The sequence below is a fragment of the Oppia nitens genome, unplaced genomic scaffold (assembly GCF_028296485.1).
Source record: "Oppia nitens isolate AA-2021 unplaced genomic scaffold, nextdenovo-longstitch-racon4-pilon3 scaffold43_pilon_pilon_pilon, whole genome shotgun sequence".
NCBI lineage: Eukaryota > Metazoa > Arthropoda > Arachnida > Sarcoptiformes > Oppiidae > Oppia > Oppia nitens.
The window spans coordinates 325,195-346,400 of record NW_026533225.1 but is presented as its reverse complement, the minus strand read 5'-3'; the positions used below and the strand labels follow the sequence as shown (position 1 = coordinate 346,400).

Below are 21,206 nucleotides of genomic sequence, written 5' to 3'. Positions count from 1 at the left end.
ATCAATACCGCGTAGCACCAGATCTAATCCGGGACGATATCGGGTACCATAGCCTTCAAATTTTACGAACCGTTTGACGGCCAATTGGCCGGCAGGTCAATAGCGGTCGAGTGTCAGTCGGTCTCAGATTCTAGTTGAATATATTCATCTACCCGTTCCACTGAAACGATACTGTTTTCAATGAGAATAAACACTTTTATCAGATACTCAAACGTCGGCATCAGTCCGATGGCCAACGACAGGGTAACACCTATTGAACCGCCAGTCAGTCGATCTTTGGACAGTACGGCAAATAGTGCGGCAAAAAATATCAATAGATTGCTCAGCACAGCCAAACGTATCTCTAGCCAACTGATGGCCAAAACATTTGGATACAGACACATCAAGTCGGGACTCTATTTCCCGTACAAACCTATCTGAACAACGATAGGCCCGAACACTGGACAGACCGTTGACCGACTCTTCAAAGTGCGATATGATTTGCGATCGAGTGATTGACTCTAATCTATAAATAAATATATATATATATATAATTATAATTATTAGTAGACATAACCAAAAAAATATTGTATTAGTTATTTATTTTTTTACCTTTTTAATTGACGGGATGTTTTTTGTAAAATTCCTATTTTAAATTTAAAAATTCTTAATTTTTTTCAGTTTGTTTGTATATTGTTTTTAATTGAAAACATTATCTGAAATAATACAAATAAACTAACAATAACCACAAGTAACAGACAGACAGACAGACAGACAGACAGACAGACAGACAGACAGACAGACAGACAGACAGACAGACAGACAGACAGACAGACAGACAGACAGACAGACAGACAGACAGACAGACAGACAGACAGACAGACAGACAGACAGACAGACAGACAGACAGACAGACAGACAGACAGACAGACAGACAGACAGACAGACAGACAGACAGACAGACAGACAGACAGACAGACAGACAGACAGACAGACAGACAGACAGACAGACAGACAGACAGACAGACAGACAGACAGACAGACAGACAGACAGACAGACAGACAGACAGACAGACAGACAGACAGACAGACAGACAGACAGACAGACAGACAGACAGACAGACAGACAGACAGACAGACAGACAGACAGACAGACAGACAGACAGACAGACAGACAGACAGACAGACAGACAGACAGACAGACAGACAGACAGACAGACAGACAGACAGACAGACAGACAGACAGACAGACAGACAGACAGACAGACAGACAGACAGACAGACAGACAGACAGACAGACAGACAGACAGACAGACAGACAGACAGACAGACAGACAGACAGACAGACAGACAGACAGACAGACAGACAGACAGACAGACAGACAGACAGACAGACAGACAGACAGACAGACAGACAGACAGACAGACAGACAGACAGACAGACAGACAGACAGACAGACAGACAGACAGACAGACAGACAGACAGACAGACAGACAGACAGACAGACAGACAGACAGACAGACAGACAGACAGACAGACAGACAGACAGACAGACAGACAGACAGACAGACAGACAGACAGACAGACAGACAGACAGACAGACAGACAGACAGACAGACAGACAGACAGACAGACAGACAGACAGACAGACAGACAGACAGACAGACAGACAGACAGACAGACAGACAGACAGACAGACAGACAGACAGTAATAAATGCAACAATCAGTGCGGCCAACACTGATAGATAATAACGTGTTTTCGATCGGATGGTATCGACATCACTGCTGCTGTAGGCGCCCGATATATCCGATGTCCATTTGGACAGCCAATTGTTTACAGTTATTTGGCAATCAGTAGCTCCTATTTGACTAATTAAATATATGATAGCCAGTATAATAGACATTAAACGTATATATTTAATATAAACCTAATTATAAATTAAAAAAATAACTAATTAACTAATTTTTAATTATTATTAATATCTAAATAATCAATTAATATGGTTTACGTACACCAAAATTGATTCTTTCAGACTCCAAGTGCTCTTCATCGATAAGCTGTGTATTAGAAATGGTTGTCATATTGAATGGTTGGTCACCAGCAGGGTTTTAAAAATGGCAGGCATAAACAATAGATGCCAATTTTGCCAAATGCCTGCCCTGCCTCTGCCATGCCCTAGGCATCTATTTTCAGGTGGTGACACCTATTATTTTAATTTTATATTATTAATTTATTTATAAAACATTGTTTTTATAATATATTTGCTTGTATTTTTGTTTTGTATACCTTTAATTAAAAGGTAATATCATTGGAAATAAATAAATTAATTGTAAATTTAATTAACACTCAAAAACACTAAACTACATTATTTTTATAAATACAGTTGCTTTTTAGCAATTTAAATTGGCAGGCAAATAAAATAAATGCCCAAAATGCCAGGCATTTATGGCATCTATTTGGGCATTGCCAGGGCAGGAATTTATTTTCTTAAAACCCTGGTCACCAGTAGTATCAACAGTAGATGCTATTGTTGTTGTTGTTGTCGATAGTATCAATGCTATGTTGACCATCAGTTAACATATCTTCATCTTCTTCTTCTTGATTGTCTATCTGTTGTTGTCTATTGTTGACCGAGTATTGTGCGACCAAATCGATAAACTCTTGATTGTTGTCCAACAGCTGTTCATAGGTACCGATAGCGGCCACTGAACCGTCTTTCAATACGACAATAAGGTCGACATCGGGTAACACAAACAGCTGATTGGTGACCAAAATACGTGTTTTTTGACGCAATAGACCGGTTCGCGAACTAAATACTTCGGTCATAATATGTTTGCCCACATGACTGTCCACTAAATATAAATAATTAATATAATAATAAAAATAAATTATTAGTAAAATAAAAACCTGCGGACAACGGATCTCCAAACAAATAGATGTCGGCATCAGAATAGACGGCCCGACATAAACTGACTCTTTGTTTTTGACCGCCACTTAAATTGATACCCTTTTCGCTGATTTTAGTCTCATCTCCGCCGGACAGTTGCATAATATCTGGTTGGATTAGAACAGTAGTAGGATTGTCAAACGAATATTAACTAAAAAAGTACATTCAATAGACTTGAGGAGTATGTTTGAACTAAAGATTAAATTTTATAATTATTATAAATTATAATTATTTTATTCTAATTTTAACACTAAAATTGTTAGATAGATTAGATAGATTAGATAGATTAGATAGATTAGATAGATTAGATAGATTAGATAGATTAGATAGATTAGATAGATTAGATAGATTAGATAGATTAGATAGATTAGATAGATTAGATAGATTAGATAGATTAGATAGATTAGATAGATTAGATAGATTAGATAGATTAGATAGATTAGATAGATTAGATAGATTAGATAGATTAGATAGATTAGATAGATTAGATAGATTAGATAGATTAGATAGATTAGATAGATTAGATAGATTAGATAGATTAGATAGATTAGATAGATTAGATAGATTAGATAGATTAGATAGATTAGATAGATTAGATAGATTAGATAGATTAGATAGATTAGATAGATTAGATAGATTAGATAGATTAGATAGATTAGATAGATTAGATAGATTAGATAGATAGATATTAGATATTAGATATTAGATAGGCCTACCGCTAATTCGTTGACAGTCAACTGTTATCAAATTGACAATTTCTCCATTAGGTGTGAGCCGTTTGCTATCATTGCTTAATACCAGTTCTTTGCGATATATGGCTGATGTTAGACACGATTTAATTCTTATACCTTTATTTTGATAATTTTATAATTAATGTTTAATTATTTATTAACACTTTGTACGTTAGCTCAAGGATGTATTATTAAATTTACTAATTGTAAGTATTTATAAGTTATTATATAATATAACAATTATGTAAACAAGTTTTTTTAAAAAAAAGGTAGGTCAATGTTGTTAAATATTTTATCGTTTTTAGGCTACAATTTTTCAAATCTTCAAAACTAGGATGTAAAATCTCTAAAAAAAATCATAACTTCTCCACCCTCCCTCCCTCCCTCCCTCCCTCCCTCCCTCCCCCGCTACCCCAGCTATTAACACTGATATATCATACCTCCCCGAGCCTAGCATATCAGTTATGATAATATTATGATTAATAGTTTTTAATAAGATTTTTTTATTCTAATTAGGTTATAATTAATTTTTTTAAAACCATTGCTACCTATTTTGTAAAAGTGATTCTATATATATACAGTACATAATTATATACCATTGTATTAATTATTTCGTTTGAATAGGCGTTAAGTAACGAATAGATAATATTGATTATAACTATCATTACTGTATAGACATATCCGTGCCATTGATGTTCATATTTATCGTCAACGAAATCAATTAATAATCTATAAAAAATACAACAACAAAAACAATTATTAGTTAAATGTTTTAAAATTTTAAGTAAAAATATAGTACTAACTCTTATAATACCGTATAGTAAAACATATATTTAAAAAAAATTAATTAATTAACTAAAGTATTAAAAATAATATTTAGTAAAATTGTTCACCCCACCTTATACCACAATTTTTTTCCAGATTTTTGCCATTTTACACTCACTATATCCCCACTATAACCCCCCCCTGAGATCGACCATCTATCGAAACCCTGATATTTACCTACAATTATATTATCAACAAAAACAATAAACAAATAAGTTTAGTTTTCAATTTTTATAATATATAAAACTTCATAAATAAATTAATTTTTTGAAAAAAATTTACTGATTTATTCATTGTTTTAACTTAAGAAATGTGCAGCTCATGTACATGTATATCATGGTTGTAAAATGGGAGGTAGGGGCGGTAAGGTGTTTGTCGTATTGTTGTTTAACCCCCTACCTCTCACCCCACCCTTTTACTTACTTGATAATAAGTGGTTGTAAAGTTGGTATAATATAGGCTACTATAAACAATATAATTGGTCCGATAATATTCAGGCCATACATTTTGAAAATGACCATGAACACATTAGTATGATAATTATTATTATTATAATTATTATTATTTCTATTTTAATTATTATTATTATTTATAAACCAATGTTTTGCAAACAATTTGTAATTATTTAGACTACTGTCCACTGAACGTAATGGCCAGAGATCTTGTAATTGCAATGATTTTCGCCAACCATTTATAAATAGCATATCAATCCAATGGTAGGTTATCTTTGATAGATAGGATGCCCTCTCTTTTGGATGCACTATACGTTGGTGTTGATGACAATTACTTGTATTGTGAGCTAACTGGTCATCAATATCCATGTTTAATGTCGGCTGTTTATCAGCAAATGTTGTTATAATTAGCAACAATGCCGTCAATAAAAATGACTAACATCTCAATATATACTCATAGTATCTAAGCTTATCATCCGGTGCTGTAGTGTATGTAACAATAGATAGTATTAGACTGACCACCCAATTTATTAGTAAACCTGTATAATAGTATAAAATTATTATTTTCACCTGTATTTTCCTGTATATTAAATATTATATTCCTGTATGTTAACCTGTACTTAAATAACAATATATTGGTATATATTTATAATTTTAATTAATAAATTTAATTTAGATGCTATAATTATATAAAAAGTTGAAATTATTTTATATTGAACATGAACTATTTTAGAAATATTTATAAATTTTTTATATTTAAAAAAAATATTTCAAATATTTAAACTGTATATTAAAAATACAAGCAATTTTTTACTAACAAAACTTGATTCATAGTTATTTTATACTTTTATTAATCAATTAGTTTAACATATTTTAAAACTGTATATTTTATTATACAGGTTAGCCCTTTCCTGTCACCTGTATTAGACCCTTGATTCCTGTATAATACAGGCGTCACCTGTATGGGTGGTCAGTCTAGATAGTATACTTAAAAATGTGTCAATCAATAGGTATATCCAAACACAACCGCTTCGATGGACACCATAGAGACGATGGCTGTAATAGATAATACACAGAACTAGTCGGGTAGCTGTTTGTATGGCTGTCTTTACAATGTAGGCCGTACTCGGAATGTCCGACCAGTGATATTGGCGAACCAAACTGAGTATCAATTCAACAAATAGGACAACTGTGCTGACAATGGCCAGACATAGACGACATGTATTATATGAGTTCCATTCAATTGATGGTTTGTTCGATGATTTATAACAATTATAGATAATATATGGTAGGCTTAGCCATAGGAATATACAGGGAATCCATGCAAACCATGTCTCGATCATACATGAACTTAGATGAGGATCGGGTGTATACCATGTTTGGTGTATATCCTGTAGTTTAATGATATGATAATTGATTATTTGAAAAATACCAGTAAATTTGTTGAATAAAAAAATAAAATATTAAATTAGTATTTACCCATAATTTTGTTGTACAAATATTTTCAAACATAGATAATTAATTAATTAATTAATTAAAAAATATAAAACAATATTAAAAAAAATTGTATCTGAATTCTTAAATCTGATATATATATATATATATATATAATAAAATTTATAAATATTTTTACAATATTAATATTGAACAAAACAATTTTGATTATTAATTATGACCGAAATGCCGAAAACAATTGAAGAAAGAGAGATATTGTTTCGGAGATTCATTAAACTTAGAGCCAAAGGAGTGAAGACATCAGCGATTATAAGGGAATTGGGTAAGTAATACAAAACTTTATTTAAATTACAATTAAATAATATTGTTTTATTTTAATAGATATTTCAAACAAAACATTCATCGAATGGTCACGAATTGATTACAACGAAGAGATTTTCTTGACAAAAGCAAGACCTGGTGGTCGACCAAAGGCTACGACTCCAGAAGATGAACAAACTTTAAGAGATTTAGCTCTTGGACAGAATTGGGATGACATCAATGTATTGAGATAAAACCCATCCATCCGTGACAACGACCGATTGTCAACACTTTCAAATACGGCTTTAATAAATCATTTGAGTCAATCAGGTAATATAATAAAAAAAATAATAATAAATTATTAATAAAATTTATTTAGGTGTAAGGCGTCGTGTGGCAGCTATTAAAGAGAAATTAAGACAGTGTCACATTGAAAGATGGCTCTCTTATGCTAATAATATGCTTAATTGGACACTTGAAGATTGGTCGAGAGTTATATTCATAGATGAATTTAGTGTTACCACAAGCGAATCTGGCCGTGTTTATGGACTCAAAGGTACACGTTTCGAACAGAAAAATATCGCTCATGTGTCCAGGACATAGATTCATTTATACTATTGTAAGTAGAAATAATTATTAAAATTATATATTTGTAACAATATTTTTTTCAGCTTTGGTTTCCACGGCTTAGGCGAACTGGCTGTTGTTGATAGACTCAACAGTGAAGCTTATGCACAATTTCTTGAAGAAAAAGTTTTGCCTTCTATTGAAAGACGCTTTGATGATGGAAATTGTCTTCTTCTTCACGACAATCATCCAAGTCATGTCTCACACTATGTGAAGGATTGGGTCACTACTAATATTGGTAATGTTCAGGATTTTGTTATTCCGCATCCAAGGTATAAAATATTCATATATTTAGAAAAAAATTGTCATATATTTTTGTTTTATATAGTTTGTCACCGGATTTAAATCCTACTGAAAATGTCGGCGCAATGATTAAGAATAGATTACGCAATCAAATTGCAACTATTGAATCACAACAGCAATTGTTAACAGCTCTTCAAAATTCACACCAAGATTTGAGTAATGATCGTCAGTTTTTTATAAATTTGGTCGAATCAATGCCAAGACGTCTTCATGCCGTTATTGATGCTCTTGGAAGACATACTCGTTACTAATCCAAGAATTTTGATATTTTTCGTTTTTCTTATTTAATAATAAATTCAATACTAATTCAATTCAATATTTAATAATAATTAAAAAATTTTAGTTTCATAACATACATAAATTACGTTTTTATTTATTATTATTAACAATTCAATTGAAATGTAATGATAAAATAGCTAACTTTTAGAAAAATTAAATTTTATATTAAAATTACAATAATATTTTAAAATATTTTTTATGATTTATCAATCGGGGGAGTGGGGTTATATTTAAAAATAAACCGCATTAAAATCCGATAAATAGTTTTTAAGATATTAAACGTTTTATCTGTGTAGTTAGTTAGTTTAAAAACTGTATATATTAATTTTTTGTTAAATATATGGTTCACATACTACGTTCGCACTTAAGGGGAGGGGAGGGAGGGGTTAGCGAAAGAAACTTTTGTCGAACGACGGGGTACAGGAGGAATAAAATTTTTAAACTTTCTCGTGGAGGGTCGGGGGGTAGAAGTTAGAGACATGTAAGCGTATTTCATTATTAGTTTACACTTTATTTATCAGTTTGTTTTTAATGTTTTAATGATTATATTGTAACCTTACTGTAACTTCCTGTAATTATTCTAAAAAATTTTTTAAAAAAATTTGGCATGACCCGTGTATAAAGACACTTTTTATTTTAAAAAAATTTTATATTTATAATATTATTTTTATATATAATAATTTTATTAATATTTTATTTTATTATAACATTTTATTAATTTATAACAAACAATATGTTATTAATTAATTGTATATTTATTATAATAGATAAAAATGATTTTATAAATATAAATTTTTATTAAATAAATTTAGTTTTTAAATTTTATTAGTATAATAAGAAGTATAATAAATAATTTTTAATTTAATAAAATGAAGTAAAAAATAAAATATAAATAAAATAATATAAAAATAAAAATAAAAAAACCAATAAATTGTTAATACAGATATATAATGCTTAATGATTTTATATCAAGTTTGGCTCATTTTATGTAAAAAAACTTCAATGACATAAATAAATTGATATAAACCAATAATCATGGTGACTTATAAATATTTATAAACATACTTAATCATACTACAATAGTGAATAAAATCAAAAATTACAAGTCACTAAAAAAATATATAAAAAATTTTAATAAATAAATATATATATATATATATTAACTAGTCTTAATTCTACACGTGTCGTTAAAAAAGTTCAATTTTCAACTGTAGCTTTTAATAATTTTAATTTTTAGTAAAATCAAATAAATATAGTTATTTTTTTAAACTAAAAAAATCATAAAAATTTATTTAATTAAAATTATGAGTTGTATAAGCCCTGAAGTTTACGCTGATATTACTAATAATATTGATGCTATTTATTTAGAGTCAATACAATTGATTACTAATGACAAACGGTATTAAAAATTAAATATATAAAACTAATTAATTTTTATTAATTTCTATTAATTTCTATTAATTTATTACTATTACTAATTACTATTACTATTACTATTACTATTATTATTACTATTATTATTACTATTATTATTACTATTATTATTACTATTATTATTACTATTATTATTCATTATTAATATTAATAATTTTTATAAATAATTATTAATATTTTTATTACAAACTAACAGTTCATACGATCTGATTGTTGACCTGGGCTTCGGTGACGGCAGATTAACCCGAATGTTGTCCCAAAACGTATCGCACAAACAATTGATAGCCATCGATGTCGTACCCGAAATGTTAGCACACGCTGTGGCCAACAGTTCAGACGATACCAGCATTGAGTATGTCTTACAAGATATGAGTGTCCCGTGGCTTGAGTTGAGTCCACATATCAGACAATTGGAGTCCAAAGTGGATCTACTGTTCACTAACGTAACGCTAAACTATATGTCAAATAAACGGCAAATAATGGAAATCATTGGAAAGTTGCTGACAAACGGTGGACTGTTTTTTGCTAATATTGTTATTTACAAAGATCTGAATGAAAAACAACTGTTGGACAATAAGTTTGAGGAAAGTCAACAACAACTGTGTTGTCAATCAATTGATCAACAATTTAATGATTGGAAACAATCATTAATCGACAATAAGTTTCATATAAAACAATTTAAACTATTGGATGAAAATGAAATAATGACTCGAAAACAGATAATAGGTTTTTGTATATATATATATATATATTAATAAATATAATTTATTAAACTTCATTTAGTTATAATTGGATTTTAATTAATTATTTTTTTCAGATTATATGCCAGAAATATTAGACTGCTCTACTATCTATTATAAAGATCGGACCCTTTTTGACAAAGAGGTCAAAAGTGACCGCTTTAAAGATAAAGTGTTTAACACGTATTTTAGTTTACCAGTCGGAGCGTCGGTAACTGAGACCAACCATCAACCAGTGTTGATGTCGTGGAAACAATTTTTAGCGGACAATAGTATTAATGAAATGAAATTTTCCTGGCATTTCATACAATTCAAGGCATACAATAAATAAATTAGTATTTTAGTTTTTAAAAAAAAATAACAATTTTTTTACATTTAGTCAATTGATTTAGCAATCATTTTAAATAAGTAAAAAAATATTTTTGTTTTTATTTTGTTTTCTAAATATTATTAATTTTATTGTATTTTAAAAAATTTACTGTTTTTTGTGTTTAGTAAATTTAAATATTATTATTAATATTATTATGAAATATTTTTTTGCAAATTAAAAAATACACAAAAATATGAATTGATTTTTTAATTATATATAAAGTATGTGAAATTTTAATAATTACTTATATTGTAACGTTTTGCGCCTATGCACTGCTAAACTGCAAAACTCACAAACGAGTAAATACTCGACAAAAATGATCTGACTTTCAAAAAGAGTGGTTGTATGTCTAGATTGGTATACATTGTATTATATAACACAATGTATTATTTAATTTTCTAAATGTTTCAATAAATTTTAGTATTGGTTTAAATAAAATCTATCAATTGTGCCTTTATCCAACATTATCAACTACACTGTATCTTCACTTCACTTTGAACTCTCTTGCTTAAACAACAATATTGACGTTTACTTGGACCACAGTATTGACCAATAAGTTTCCGCACCGCTGATTGACCGTCTATTGTCTGCGCTACCGTACCTTTGACTGCACAGGCGTACCATTGACTGCGCTGGCGTAGCATTGACTGCACTGCCGTACCATTGACTAGGCTACCGTACCATTGACTGCGCTGGCGTAGCATTGACTGCGCTGGCGTAGCATTGACTGGGCTACCATACCATTGACTGCACTGCCGTACAATTGACTGCACTGCCGTACCATTGACTGCACTGCCGTAGCATTGACTGGGCTACCGTACCATTGACTGGGCTACCGTACCATTGACTGCGCTGGCGTAGCATTGACTGCACTGTCGTACCATTGACTGGGCTACCGTACCATTGACTGCGCTGGCGTAGCATTGACTGCGCTGGCGTAGCATTGACTGCACTGCCGTATCATTGACTGGGCTACCGTACCATTGACTGCGCTGGCGTAGCATTGACTGCGCTGGCGTAGCATTGACTGGGCTACCGTACCATTGACTGCACTGCCGTACCATTGACTTCACTGCCGTACCATTGACTGCACTGCCGTACCATTGACTGCGCTGGGGTAGCATTGACTGCGCTGGCGTAGCATTGACTGCACTGTCGTACCATTGACTGGGCTACCGTACCATTGACTGCGCTGGCGTAGCATTGACTGCGCTGGCGTAGCATTGACTGCACTGCCGTACCATTGACTGCACTGCCGTACCATTGACTGCACTGCCGTACCATTGACTGCACTGCCGTACCATTGACTGCACTGCCGTACCATTGACTGCACTGCCGTACCATTGACTTGGCTACCGTACCATTGACTGCGCTGGCGTAGCATTGACTGCACTGCCGTACCATAGACTGCACTGCCGTACCATTGACTGCGCTGGCGTAGCATTGACTGCACTGACGTAGCATTGACTGCACTGCCGTATCATTGACTGCACTGCCGTAGCATTGACTGCACTGCTTATATTAGTTTATAAAAATATTTTTCCGCACCGCTGATTGACCGTCTATTGTCTGCGCTACCATTTGACTGCACTGGCGTACCATTGACTGCGTTGGCGTAGCATTGACTGCACTGCCGTACCATTGTCTGGGCTACCGTACCATTGACTGCACTGCCGTACCATTGACTGCACTGCCGTACCATTGACTGCGCTGCCGTAGCATTGACTTCACTGCCGTACCATTGACTCCACTGCCGTACCATTGACTGCGCTGGCGTTGCATTGACTGCACTGCCGTACCATTGACTGCACTGCCGTAGCATTGACTGCACTGCCGTAGCATTGACTGCACTGCCGTAGCATTGACTGCATTGACTGCACTGCTGTAACATTGACTGCACTGCTTATATTAGTTTATAAAAATATCAAAACAGTAGTAATAAAAAAAATTATAAGCCAGTTCAAAATGATAGAAAGCATTTCTAGAAAAACTCAAGAAAAAAAGTAAGTAATTTGGTAAGTAATAAACTCTACGGCCATACCGGCGCCGATACCACTGCTCGAACCGGTAATCAATACTACTTTTCTATTGAAATCATCGTTTTTTGTAACAATTTCCATATTTTTTATTTAAAAAAAATTAAAACAATTTTATTTTACAAATTTTTTTTAACTTTTATTATTATAATATAATTAACAAAAAAAATTGAAAATAAAAATTCTAAGTAAATAGATATATTAATTTCCACGTAGACATTATATATTAATAACAACAAAAATTTATTTTTATTATATTTTCACGAACTCCTGAAAGGATCCGTATCTGAATTCTATATGTCCTTCCGTCCGCTTTTTACTGAATTTTTAAATTTTGACTTCAGATTTGGATTAAGCATCAAAAATAAGTTATAGGGGATCGGCATTAAAATTTTGATATCTCTTCATGAACATAGAGAAAATGGCGGCCAAAGTAAAAAAAAAATTAGGTAAAAATTTTTGAATATAGATTTGAATAAAACATTAAAAACAAGCATAATAAATATGCTTTAAAATTTTGAAATCTACGGGAACATAGAAAAAATGGAGGTCAAAGTAAAAAAAATCAGGTAAAAATTTTAACGTTAAGAATTGTATAGAGCATCAAAAATAAAGTATAACAAATTAGGATTATTTTTTCAAAAAATGCCGGCAAATGTATAAAAAATAAATGTTATTTATTCTAGCATACTGAATCTTTTGATACCCCACATGACTATAGTTGAGTTTATTTTGGCATACTGAATCATTTGATACCCAACATGAGTAAAATTTACTTTGGATAAGGAGTTCGTATGGAAATGCTTTCTAGCATTCTCATCTGGTTTGTAAATTATATTTTCTAATACATTTACTATTTTTTATTTAATTAATAAAAAATTTGTTTATATTTATTTATACAAAATAATATTACAGTAATAATAATAAAAATGTTTAATTATATAAGTTTCAATAAAATTAATATTAATATAAAGATTAAATATAAATCATATTTATTTATAAAATAATAATTATAATATAATGTATTAACAGTTCAATGATTGTGTTGTTGTTGTTGTCGATGATAGGTATGACAAAGTACTTGACCGACAATGAAGTTATAGGCAATGCCTGGTTTCTGACTGTTGGAGGCTATGGAGTGACAGTTATTACCCTATAGTTTGCAACCTATGAGTTGGCCTGTAATCAAAGTGTTCAGCAAAAAAAACTTTACGATGAAATCAGAACAGTCATCATTATATCAACAACAAAAATCGTCACACAGGCATCACTCTCCGAGCCGGAGAAACCATAGAGTTTGGTATCTATGCGATGCATATGAACGCCGACTACTATCCAAACCCCGAACAGTTCAATGTCGACCGTTTTCTACCGGAAAACCGTAACCAACTGACACCCTATGCTCTCTTACCGTTAGGTTTGGGTCCGCGACAGTGTATTGCCAAACGGTTTGCGCAAATGCTCGTCAAACTAACACTCGCGACACTTGTATTGAAATACCGATTCAATACATGTGAACAAACAGATATACCAACCAAAGTACATATAAGTAGTTTTTAAAACGAACCCAAACTTATCAATTGAATCTATAGAAAATTGTTATCTTATTTTTTTATTATTATTATTCAAATTCAAATCAACAAATCTTATAAATAAGTTAATCTCTAATCTAATCCATAATCTTCCAAAAAATTTGAATCCATATTATACTTGAGTCCGCCGTCGACTACCAAACTGTGTCCGGTTATGAATCGGGCGTCCGATGAGCTCAGGAATACAACAGCTGAGGCAATATCCTGTGGTTGGCCTACTCTGGCCAATGGCGTACGTTTTGCTGTCTTTTCGAGTATGTCTAGAAATGTTTGATCATAAGTTCCGGGATGTGATTCAATACCACCCGGACTGTACAGTAGATTTACATATAAAAAAAATAATATATTTTTTTACAAAAAATAACAATATAGTTGACTTACTACTACTACTACTACTACTACTACTACTACCACCTGACTGAGTTAACACGTATGCCTTTACTGCCCAATTCAATTGATAGTACCTTGGTGGCCTGATCCAATGCACTTTTACCAATAATATAATTAAGATAACCTCTTAACTGTATGTAAATAATATTAATATAATATAATATTAAAATTTAAATCAAATAATAATAATAATAATAATAATAATAATAATAATAATAATAATAATAATTAATTAACTAATTACTGGTCTTTCAATAAGATTTGCTGTAATCATAATAATATTGCCATTGGTTTTCTCCAGATAAGGTATGGCCAGTTGTGTTAGCTCTAGTGTAGCATTAATATCAAGTGTTTCGGTTGATTTGAGTCTATCAGTAAACTTCGGGTGAGTTATAAGAGTCGCGTGTAGACCGCCGGCATTGTTGACCAAAATATCTAATTTGCCGAATGTTTCGATGGTTTTGTTTAATAAGTTATTCAAATCATCCGATTTGGTTAGATCTGCGATCACTTCCAATGGCTAATAGACAACAACAACATAATTATTATTATTTTTTTGAATATAAATGATAATTAAAATGTAATTAACAGTAAATTACATTTATTTAAAAGAAATATGTTTTTTCATATAAAATAGAAATAAATAAATTATTTAAATGTTTTTTATTTAAATATATAATTGATAACAGTTTATTACTGTTATGACAAAAAAATTTCTTTATAATATATACAGTGAATCAACTGAATATAATTTTTTTGGAACAGTCTGAAAAAAACCAAGTTTTGTTTTTTTTTTTGAAAAAAGTCTGAAAAAACCAAAAATTGGTTTTTTCATTTATATATATAATTTTAATCAAATATTTTATATTTAATAATTAAATTAATAATTAAAATATATTTATTAATTATATATTTTTTATCTAAGATAACTTGGGTGTATATTGACCACTTGACCACTGGTCAGTTATGATAAAAATTATTTAAAAATGATTATAAAGCATATTTATTATATAATTATAAGATTTTATCATTAAATTTAATTATATTGACCACTTGACCACTGGTCAATATTTATTAAAAGTAGTCTAAATTATTTATATTATTTAATAATTATAATATCTTGATAAAAACTATTTTCTGTCAATATTGACTAAACTTGACCAGTGGTCAAGTGGTCAATATAATTAAATTTAATGATAAAATCAATAATTATATAATATAAATGCTTTATAATTATTTTTAAATAATTTTTATAATAACTGACAAAGGGTCAAGTGGCCAAAAGTGGTCTATATAAACCCAAGTTATCTTAGATAAAAAATATATAATTATTAAATATATTTTAATTATTAATTTAATTATTAAATATAAAATATTTGATTAAAATTATATATATAAATGAAAAAAACCAATTTAGGTTTTTTTCAGACTCAAAAAACCAATTTTTGGTTTTTTCAGACTTTTTTCAAAAAAAACCAAAAATTGGTTTTTTTTTGAAAAAAACTTGGTTTTTTCAGACTGTCCCAATTTTTTTAAATCAATAATTTAATGAATACCTTAAGTTTTTTAGGAGACAATTGTTGTGCATCGACAGCCACTTTGTGTAAAGCATCTTCGGATCTACTGGTGATCACAACATTAGCTCCCAGTGCTGAATATAACTTGACTATTGAAGCACCAATACCAGCACCCGATCCCGTAACCAATACTACTTTTCCTGTAAAGTTTCGTGAGTTTCGCACTTCATCGTAGAACTTATCATTTGATGACATTTTGTTGATATTTATTGATTGATTAAAGTTCTAAACAAAAGAATTAATTAATTCAATAAATATGTTTAGATGTTTAATAGTTCAATAAAATTACCAAATAAAATATAAAATTACTAATTTTTTTGAAAATATATATTTTTTAGTAATTATTCTTATTACATGTATGCGTTTTGTATTAAGTATGTTTAAAAATATTAATAAGTCACAATGATTATTAGTTTATATCTATTTATTTATGTCATTCAAGTTGTTTTTTTCATAAAAATGTTTTCTAAAATTTTCAACAGGTTTAAACCAGTATGTTAAAACAAATAAAAATTTCTCTATTGGCTAATTTACACTTGCTTATTTAATTACAATATTGAAAATGTCAAAATAATTACTTGTATTACTGGTTAAACCATTTAAAAAAAAATTCCATAAAAAACTTGAATGACATAAATAAATTGGTATAATCTAATAATCATGATGACTTATAAATATTAGAATATATTATACTTATTAGAAAACGCATGATAATAATATATATAAAAAATATATTTTCAAAGAAAAATTATAATTATATTTTATTCTATAAAAAAATATAACTAGTTTTGCATGCTCTAACATCTAGTGATATTAAATATTGAATTAATTATTTTATAAGAACATTTAATATATTTAATATTTAATTTTTTATATAGTTATTTGTCATCTATAAACATCTGGAAGTTATAGAATTATTTTGTATGCCATAGCACTTCCTAACACTATTCCTAACCCATGTATCAAATCCTAAAAACCTCTATAATATGTAACAGTAATATAGGTGATCACTCTAGTTTTGAACTCAATCAATAAATAATAATAATAAATTATTTATAATATAACGATTCCGGTAAAAACAATGTCAAGCATCAAAACAAGAATAAAAAATATATATTAAAATTTTGATAACTTTTCGGAAACAAAGAAAATGATGCCTAAAGTAAAAAAATTAGGTAAAAATTTTAACGTTGTAATAGTAAAAAGCATAAAAAATATGATATGATATATTAGTATAATTTAAAAAAATGGTGTCAAACGTAGTAAAAATTTTATAAATTTTTTTAAGTATAAATTTTAATAAAGCATCAAAAACAAGGATAAAAAATATGCATTAAAATTTTGATATCTACGTGAACAAAAAGAATAAGTATAAGCGGTAAAAGTATTATAATTATTGATGATTATTTTGTTATACTAAATCATTTGATACTACACATGACTATAGTTGTTTATTTTGTCAAACCGAGTCAATTGATACTCTAATGACTAAAGTTGTTTTTATTTTGTCATACTGTCATAGTATGCCTTCATAGCTATCGGTTCATTCGTTTTGGGTTTTTGGGTCATCGTAAATATCGACTATACCGTCTAATAATCATAATGACTTATAAATATTAGAATATATTATACTTTTAGAAAACGCATAATAATAATAATTTCTATAAAATAAATATTTTCGAAAATATTTATAATTATAATTATTTTATTTATTAAATACGCATTCTCTGACATCTAGTGATATTAAATATTGAATTAATAAATATAAAATTATGTAAAAATTACATATGGCCACTAATCATTTTGACAATTGATTTTCGAGATAATAGTGGTCTGCGGTCAAATTTTAACTAAAATTATCCGTTTTTCGGGTATATCTCGGGAAAGGGTCAACCGATCTGACCGGGACCAATTTTGCCGATTTAATTTAGTTATTAACTACATGTTAGCTATTTGTCATTTTTTTGTATGTCTAATGGTTACCGAGATAATTAAGGTCTGCGGGTATTTTTATATAGTAGAATATTTTTAAGTATTTGTTAATTTTATCGGTTATATCTCGGGAACGGGTTAACCGATCCGACTGTGACTAACTCTGCCGATTACAATATTTTATTCCCTACATTTGAACTAATGGTCAGAAATTTTTCCGACAATTGGTTTTAAAGATAATCGGGGTCTGCGGTCAAATTTTATTAAAAAATACCCGTTTTCAGGTATATCTTCTGAACGGGTCAACCGATCTGACCGGGACCAACACTGCCGATTAAAGTTAATTAGTCCCTACAAAATAACTAATGGCCACTATTTTGTCTGACCATTGGTTTTCGAGATAATCGGGGTCTGCGGGTATAATTTATCATAAAAACCCGGTTTTTCGGGTATATCTCATGAACGTGTCAACCGATCTGACCGCGACCATCACTGCCGATTAAAACTTATTAGTCCCTACAAGTTTACTATTGGTCATTTTTTTGTCAGACCGACGGTTCTCGTTATAAATGGGGTCTGCCATAAAGGTCTGCATATCAGTCACCTCCTATCAGTTTTTAAATTTTTATGTTACTATATAGCCGCTATAATTATACAAACTAATGGTTTTCAGTCTATTTATGCTATTCAAGTTTTTTTTTCTGAAAATGCTTTCTAGCATTCTTATCTGGTTTTATATGTTTTTCAACTGTAATCTATTTATATACCTGTATATATCAAATCAAATCAAATCAAATTTTATTTATACAGCCTTGCATTCAGTTTAATAACTGTTATTCTTGCAAGACTGTCAGTAAATTAAAATTACAAAAATTATAAAATAATAATTATAAAATAATAATTATAAAATTATATAATAAAAATTAGTTATGGTTAATTATTAAAAATATTTTTATCAAATTCTTAAAATTTTTAAAATCTTTAGATTCTCTAATATTAATATCAAATATATAATCTATATATATATTATATATTATAACAATAGATGAATTTTATTCAAAATTAGCAGTTTTTATAAAATTATAAAATATTGTTTATTTATAATTTTTAGTTTTGTAATTGTTATTGTAAATTTGATTTTGACTAGATTATAAATATTTTACATTTATTTTGTTGTATTATTTATCTAATAATATTTTTTAAATCTTTTAAAAATTTATCTAAATATATAGTATTTTACTATACTAAAATAATTTTTTATTATTATATTTATACTAAAAACAAAAACAACAATTAATTGTAATTATATTAGTCTATCAAAAAAAAAGATTTCTGAAATACAAAAACTAAAAATAATAATATAAAAAAAATTATCTAGATTCAATTTTCAAATTAATACATTTGGGTGCATTTGAAAAACTACTTATATGTACTTTGGTTGGTATATCTGTTTGTTCACATGTATTGAATCGGTATTTCAATACAAGTGTCGCGAGTGTTAGTTTGACGAGCATTTGCGCAAACCGTTTGGCAATACACTGTCGCGGACCCAAACCAAACGGTAAGAAAGCATAGGGTGTCAGTTGGTTACGGTTTTCCGGTAGAAAACGGTCGACATTGAACTGTTCGGGGTTTGGATAGTAGTCGGCGTTCATATGCATCGCATAGATACCAAACTCTATGGTTTCTCCGGCTCGGAGAGTGATGCCTGTGTGACGACCGCCCAATGGATAGTCATTTTTGGCAATACGGCCCTCCATTATAGTCGGCGAATGTAAGCGTAGTGTTTCGCATACGACAGCTTCGAGTAGCGGCAGATTATGCAACCGATCGACATCTAGTTGTTGGTCATTATCATCGTTAGTGATGACAACTGTCATAATTTCATCGTAAAGTTTTTGCTGAACACTTTGATTACAGGCCAACTCAAAGGTGGCAAATGAAAGGGTAACAACTGTTACATCATAGCCGCCGTTAATCAGAAACCAGGCGTTGGCTATGACTTCGTCTTCGGTCAAGTATTTAGTCATACCTATCATCAACAACAACAATACAATCATTTCATTATTAGTATATTTATATAATGCCTACCCTTTTCATAGAGTCGATAGTTATCTTCAGTTGTTTTATTGTTATCATTAATAGTCTGGTCTTCAATAGCGTGCGCATCCATAAGTAATTCAACAAAATCCCAACGCTTACCACTACTACCGTTACCACCACTACCCGTCCCAGTGCTAGCTTTTCGCTGACTTATAATATGACGGGTCAGCTGAAAGAAGTACTCGTTGGACGTATCGTCGGTCAGTTGTTTCATACCAATCAAATTAAGGACAAACTGTGGCAATAAAATCAATGCAAGAGTGCGATACCATTTGGGATCTAAAATTTGATTTATATTTATAATAAACGGATGATTTGGATTGACCGCAGAGTTCAAGTCCAATGAGTATACAGAAGCGGCTACGATGTCCATCATTGTGTTTTTGTACATCTGAAGCATATCTATTGTATGACCACTGGCGGCATACCTGTCCATAACTGTTGTCAATTGTTTCAAACATTGTCTAACCTTTGGCATCATTGATCTGCTCTTTGCTGAAGTAAAAGCTGTACTCATTATAGATCGGATCCGTTTCCAGTCCGTGTCTTGTGCTTCATCTATATTGTGACAAAGTATTGGATGATTGTGTGAACTTTGGACCACATGATTGGATCGGTTAACAAAGTTTGGCCAATCATTCAAACAGATCTGTTTGATTAGATTTGGATCAGTGGTTATAAGAATCGGTAGATCTCCGTAAAAGTAACTATAGGTATAATAATAATATGATTATAGATATTATTTGTAATTTATTTTTTAAATAGTTTTAGAAACATGTAATACTAATAAATATGATATAATAAACTGTTACCCATATATGTGTCCATATTTTTTCATACGTTGGAAATCAACATCGGCCCGCGTGCGCCATATTAGCGGCAGATTATTGCCGAAACCGATAACTGGTTTCGGACCAGTTATACCCCGTTTTGACCAATAATCAAAATGTCGATTAAAATATCTATTTGTAGTCAATTATAATATGATAATAATTATTTATAATAAATTTATTTTGTAAAACTTACTTATAAATAAATGTTAGTACTGTAGATATAAAAATTATTGATACTATAGACAACATAGTTTCAAAGTTTTAGAAAAATTTTCTACTATTGATTTGATATTTTTAA

General features: G+C 30.1%; 4 protein-coding genes across 4 annotated transcripts; 2 read left to right on the top strand and 2 right to left on the bottom strand.

Moving 5' to 3' along the window:
• Positions 1–9,205: 9,205 nt before the first annotated feature.
• On the top strand, positions 9,206–10,406 carry LOC128959253 (uncharacterized). Its single transcript, XM_054305191.1, has 3 exons — positions 9,206–9,300; positions 9,532–10,061; positions 10,153–10,406. Exons 1-3 carry the CDS (start codon positions 9,206–9,208, stop codon positions 10,404–10,406), a joined length of 879 nt encoding a protein of 292 aa, XP_054161166.1.
• A 3,144-nt stretch (positions 10,407–13,550) lies between these two features.
• Positions 13,551–14,041, top strand: LOC128959252 (cytochrome P450 3A19-like). The gene is made up of 2 exons (XM_054305190.1): positions 13,551–13,625; positions 13,706–14,041. Exons 1-2 carry the CDS (start codon positions 13,551–13,553, stop codon positions 14,039–14,041), a joined length of 411 nt encoding a protein of 136 aa, XP_054161165.1.
• A 104-nt stretch (positions 14,042–14,145) lies between these two features.
• LOC128959251 (3-oxoacyl-[acyl-carrier-protein] reductase FabG-like) lies at positions 14,146–16,383 on the bottom strand. The gene is made up of 5 exons (XM_054305189.1): positions 16,330–16,383; positions 16,020–16,265; positions 14,708–14,983; positions 14,488–14,594; positions 14,146–14,383 (listed from the first exon to the last, which is right to left on the bottom strand). Exons 2-5 carry the CDS (start codon positions 16,233–16,235, stop codon positions 14,146–14,148), a joined length of 837 nt encoding a protein of 278 aa, XP_054161164.1. The 5' UTR covers positions 16,236–16,265; positions 16,330–16,383.
• A 1,951-nt stretch (positions 16,384–18,334) lies between these two features.
• On the bottom strand, positions 18,335–21,206 carry LOC128959250 (cytochrome P450 3A8-like). Its single transcript, XM_054305188.1, has 5 exons — positions 21,102–21,206; positions 20,888–21,037; positions 20,064–20,782; positions 19,350–20,004; positions 18,335–18,383 (listed from the first exon to the last, which is right to left on the bottom strand). Exons 1-5 carry the CDS (start codon positions 21,155–21,157, stop codon positions 18,335–18,337), a joined length of 1,629 nt encoding a protein of 542 aa, XP_054161163.1. The 5' UTR covers positions 21,158–21,206.

What these genes read in the sequence shown, in the direction of transcription:
- LOC128959253 (XM_054305191.1), top strand. Translation starts at nt 9,206, where the DNA reads ATGAGTTGTATAAGCCCTGAAGTTTACGCTGATATTACTAATAATATT. An exon ending in TTGATTACTAATGACAAACG is followed by an intron (nt 9,301 to 9,531) that starts GTATTAAAAATT and finishes ACAAACTAACAG; the next exon opens with TTCATACGATCTGATTGTTG. An exon ending in GACTCGAAAACAGATAATAG is followed by an intron (nt 10,062 to 10,152) that starts GTTTTTGTATAT and finishes TATTTTTTTCAG; the next exon opens with ATTATATGCCAGAAATATTA.
- LOC128959252 (XM_054305190.1), top strand. Translation starts at nt 13,551, where the DNA reads ATGACAAAGTACTTGACCGACAATGAAGTTATAGGCAATGCCTGGTTT. An exon ending in TTGGAGGCTATGGAGTGACA is followed by an intron (nt 13,626 to 13,705) that starts GTTATTACCCTA and finishes CGATGAAATCAG; the next exon opens with AACAGTCATCATTATATCAA.
- LOC128959251 (XM_054305189.1), bottom strand. Translation starts at nt 16,235, where the DNA reads ATGTCATCAAATGATAAGTTCTACGATGAAGTGCGAAACTCACGAAAC. An exon ending in TGTCTCCTAAAAAACTTAAG is followed by an intron (nt 14,984 to 16,019) that starts GTATTCATTAAA and finishes GTTGTCTATTAG; the next exon opens with CCATTGGAAGTGATCGCAGA. An exon ending in CAAATCTTATTGAAAGACCA is followed by an intron (nt 14,595 to 14,707) that starts GTAATTAGTTAA and finishes ATTTACATACAG; the next exon opens with TTAAGAGGTTATCTTAATTA.
- LOC128959250 (XM_054305188.1), bottom strand. Translation starts at nt 21,157, where the DNA reads ATGTTGTCTATAGTATCAATAATTTTTATATCTACAGTACTAACATTT. An exon ending in AAATATGGACACATATATGG is followed by an intron (nt 20,783 to 20,887) that starts GTAACAGTTTAT and finishes TTATACCTATAG; the next exon opens with TTACTTTTACGGAGATCTAC. An exon ending in ATTAATTTGAAAATTGAATC is followed by an intron (nt 18,384 to 19,349) that starts TAGATAATTTTT and finishes TTATACCCGCAG; the next exon opens with ACCCCGATTATCTCGAAAAC.